Consider the following 4,487-nt stretch of genomic DNA (forward strand, 5'->3'; position numbering starts at 1 on the left):
AGGTGATGTCGTCAAATCTTCATCAAAAACTAAAAATTAAAAATTAAATAGTTAAATCAGAATTTATATATGATAAAATCAGAAAGTCCAGTTAATTTTTTTACCATCAATTTTTTTGGATTTGTCACTTCATCATTTTTTAGATATTTTTTTCAGCAAGAGCAATATTTACTTCATTGTAATCAAACTCACCAGGTTATAATAAAAATTAGATTATAAACATAATTAAAAATCTTTAAAATAAGAAAAAAATTACATATTGGTTCAAACGAGGGGGAAGCCGGCTTCAGATTTTAATAGGTTTTGCAAGTTTTATTAAGTTTCAAAAATATTTTTTTTAACCTAAACCGGATTATACATCAGATAACTTTGTTTACCGGTTCGACCATGGCTCGAACTCGGGTTACAAAACACTAGCCCCAAAAAGGAAAAAAAAAAACAAACTACAGAATGAGACTTCTAGATTTTTTTTTCAAGAATCAGTTTTAATTAATACGAACATGGTTGCAACTCTTGCAAACAAACAAAAAGAAATAGATCTGTTTTTTTTATAAACATAAACATTATATAAACGTGGATATATTACATTTTGTAGTAATATAAGATTTTGGTTTGGTAATAATATATGTACTATTGTTCAAATAAACTTTCATCTCATTATCTTTAGGTTATAGGAAAACCCAATAACCATCTCACAAAATTAGTTGCATCTCACTTGACCAAATTCTCAAGACCCTTTTTGCACAAGAAAACTAAAACCCTACAATGCCCTCTTCTCTTAGACTTATATATCTCTCTGAAGTCCCACCCAATCTCTCCCACTCCTTACCTCCCACAAACATTTTAACATTTTCTCTCGAAAAATTTAAGCAAAAGGGTTTAAAAAAAAACAAGTATGAAACTCCTCCTTGTGATCTTTATCGTCCACACCATCTTTATTCCCTGCTTTTCTTTTGATGTTTCCGGCAAGGATCTTCCTTTAACCCTAGATTATTACAAGTCCACTTGCCCTACGGTATTTGATGTCATCAAGAAAGAAATGGAATGCATAGTGAAGGAAGATCCAAGAAATGCAGCCATAATTATTCGTTTACACTTTCACGACTGTTTTGTCCAAGTAAGTACATAACACACCTTATTTGAGACACAAGAAATCTTCCCGCCTCTTTTCTATCCTCATTTATCACCAAAATCGTAAATCATGTCACCAAAAAAATTGTCAGATTATTGATGCAACAAATACAGAGTATAGCTGGAAATTTAACTGAAAGGGGTTAATTTGTGGTATTTCTTAAGGCTTAAATTGTTTGGCAGGGATGCGATGGATCGGTGTTACTAGACGAAACAGAGTCATTGAAGGGCGAGAAGACAGCTTCTCCCAACATAAACTCATTGAAAGGATACAAAATTATAGACAGAATCAAGAACATAATCGAATCTGAATGTCCTGGAGTCGTTTCATGCGCTGATCTTCTCACAATTTCTGCCAGAGATGCTACAATCCTGGTACGTGTTAGTCACCGGTGGTTATAACGATCAAACTGTATATTTTATATGCTTAATTTTTGTTTGATTAAAGGTTGGTGGGCCTTACTGGGACGTTCCTGTGGGAAGAAAAGATTCTAAGACAGCAAGCTACGCGCTTGCCACAACAAACCTTCCAACTCCTGACGAGGGTTTAATCAGCATCATCGCTAAGTTCTACTATCAGGGTCTCTCTGTTGAAGACATGATCGCTCTTATTGGTAAGATCACTCCTCTACACCAAAATAAACCGGGAAGTGTGATAAACCGGAATATATTTTTTTTTTGAATAAAAAAAATACAACAATATAAACCGGAATATTTTAATACCAAACGGATCACTAAACCCCTTCAATTTGAACAACTCTATGTACGTAGGAGCTCACACGATAGGGATGGCACAATGTCGAAACTTCCGGTCACGGATATATGGAGATTTTAGGTTGACGACAGCGTTAAACCCCTTATCAGCGACGTACCTGGCGAGACTCCAAGAGATTTGTCCGGAGAGCAGCGGAGAAGGTGATAGAAACGTGACGGCGATGGACAATGTAACGCCGAATCTCTTCGACAACTCTATCTACCATACGCTCCTGAGAGGAGAAGGGTTGCTGAATTCTGACCAGGAGATGTACACGAGCCTGTTCGGTATACAGACACGGCGTATAGTGAGCAAGTACGCGGAGGATCCGTTGGCTTTCTTCGAGCAGTTCTCCAAGTCAATGGTGAAGATGGGGAACATTTTGAACACCAAGAGCTTGGTCGATGGAGAGGTTCGAAGAAATTGCAGATTCGTTAATACATGAAAACATCCATTTAACAAAACTATTTTTATTATAATTTGTTTATTCTAAAAGGAAATCGGTTTTCCTTTTCTTCTCATCCTTTATACTTTTGTGTGTTTTGAAGTTTCGATATGAATTTGTGGTGATTAAAGAATTACAAAGAAAGGTGGTGGTTCATAATATGTAAAATCTTTAAATTACACATACGTATGTTAAACGATCTAGTTTTTAGAGGTAGTGACAGTTCTACAATATTTATTCGCTTAAATAGCATATATAGACCACTGTTTTCATATTTAAATTAATTTATTTGTTCCCAAAATTGCATAGTGAAACTAATCACGGAGTGTGACTTGCTCGATGTTTAAAATGAGATACTTAAAACAAATTAAAACAATGGACCAAATGTTTAACTAACAAAAGAAAGAACTAACAATAAAACAGTGATGTCAAATACTAAATAAAAATCATTAGAAAATATGAAATTGACAACTATGTCTAATCAATTTCATCGTAATTACATAATCAATTAGAATTAATACATTATTCCAATTAATTCACTAAACATTTTAGTCACCTATTTCTATTGGTCAACATATATAAAACTCATAAAAAGTTAGGTTCAAACATTTTCACACACTTTATCTAGACATGAAAAAAACAAGTTCAAGTTTTTGGGACATCAAGTAGAAACTAGAACTATGAACAACCTAAATGAAGGATTTAACAAGATTCAACCTAAATCATCACTATGTAACCATCGATTCATCAAAATCTAGCATAGCATATTATCTACTAAAAGCAAATTACTAAACATAAGAAGGTAAACTAAAAGACAAACATAAACATAAAATGATAAAGGTGAAAAAAAATTCACTACCGTGGCATGATATGATCAGGACCGGCTCACTTTGATATTGGGAATATTTTTCAGGGTGTTTATGTATAATATTAAACGTTATAGTCTATTCTATAAGTTTTCAGAAGTTTAGGGTCCTAATTAGTAAAACAAATGATAAAAAGTGGGCATGTGCAGATGTAAAGTTGGCACTCTTTCTAAGTCGGTACTGGTACTGGTACTGGTACTGGTCCACTGGATAGTGAATATGATAAAGAGTAATCCAAATATCAAGAAGAGTCTAGATTTAAAACTAACTCTCAAAAGAGAAAAAACTTATGTTCAGATTTATATAAAGGAGTATTTAATAGGGAGAAAAGACGTAGTTGATTGACCTAAGATGAACCAGGTATAGATGGGAGAAAACTGGTCCAAGCAAATGTTGAATTTTATGAGAATAGCAACACCCATCATTGCAGTGAGAAAAAAAAAGCAACACCCATCATTGCCCGCTGGGGATGATTGCCTTCAGGATTCTTCCCGATGCATCCTTCTTCAGTACAAGGTTGATATGAAGTCTACATTGGTCATAGATTATCTTTTTTGTACCTAGATTGGTCATAGCTATACGATTCAGTTGACTCGAAACCATTGCTTCATATGATTTCAAACCACTTTGGTAATTTAACTCAGTTTCCTATATCGTGATAAACTATGAGATTCATATCTAATCGTGAAGGGCTTTCAATGAGTGAATATTTCAGACATAGCTTTGGATTCTGCACATAAACTCTCTCAGCCTTTTTTATATCTTCTTTTGCTTCTCTATCTCTAGTTTCTTCTCCATTCCCAAGTCTTTATTCTTTTTAACTTCAAGAACACCTAAAATGACTAAAAAAATATCCAAATTCATGAAATGCAATCTAAGACTCTAACATAAATAACAATGCAATCTAAAATTCACATATACAATCTCATTCTCTATAAAAAATATTCGGGAAAATCCACTTTCCAAGAAATCTATTTCGAATAAATACTTATGCGAAAACAAGAGGTTTGACATATGCTCCAACCCTTACACCAAGATATTTTGGACCTTCTTGTAGTCATTCAATTGAAGTATTACCCTAAAGAAAGTAAGAGTATATTTGCTTCAGTTATGTATATCTCTAAAATTCATACATAAGAGCCGGGCCTGCTCTAAGCTATACACTTTGGGACCGGCCGGATTGATTTATAAACATTTGTGGAGGCTGCCTTTGTTGTTGATTAATGAAACGTTGAAATTGAGAAAAAAAAAACAATGAAATCTTAGGTTAACTAGTACGTATAAGCGAAGA

The 4,487-nt window shown here is 33.7% G+C and overlaps 1 protein-coding gene across 1 annotated transcript; it reads left to right on the forward strand.

Annotated features, from left to right (window-relative positions):
• Positions 1–825: 825 nt before the first annotated feature.
• LOC108839710 (peroxidase 11-like) lies at positions 826–2,546 on the forward strand. Its single transcript, XM_018612488.2, has 4 exons — positions 826–1,117; positions 1,315–1,506; positions 1,580–1,745; positions 1,903–2,546. The coding sequence occupies exons 1-4, from the start codon at positions 896–898 to the stop codon at positions 2,328–2,330; spliced, it is 1,008 nt and encodes a 335-aa protein (XP_018467990.2). The 5' UTR covers positions 826–895; the 3' UTR covers positions 2,331–2,546.
• The last annotated feature ends 1,941 nt before the right edge of the window (positions 2,547–4,487 follow it).

Source organism: Raphanus sativus, chromosome 2 (genome assembly GCF_000801105.2).
Source record: "Raphanus sativus cultivar WK10039 chromosome 2, ASM80110v3, whole genome shotgun sequence".
Taxonomy (NCBI): Eukaryota; Viridiplantae; Streptophyta; class Magnoliopsida; order Brassicales; family Brassicaceae; genus Raphanus; species Raphanus sativus.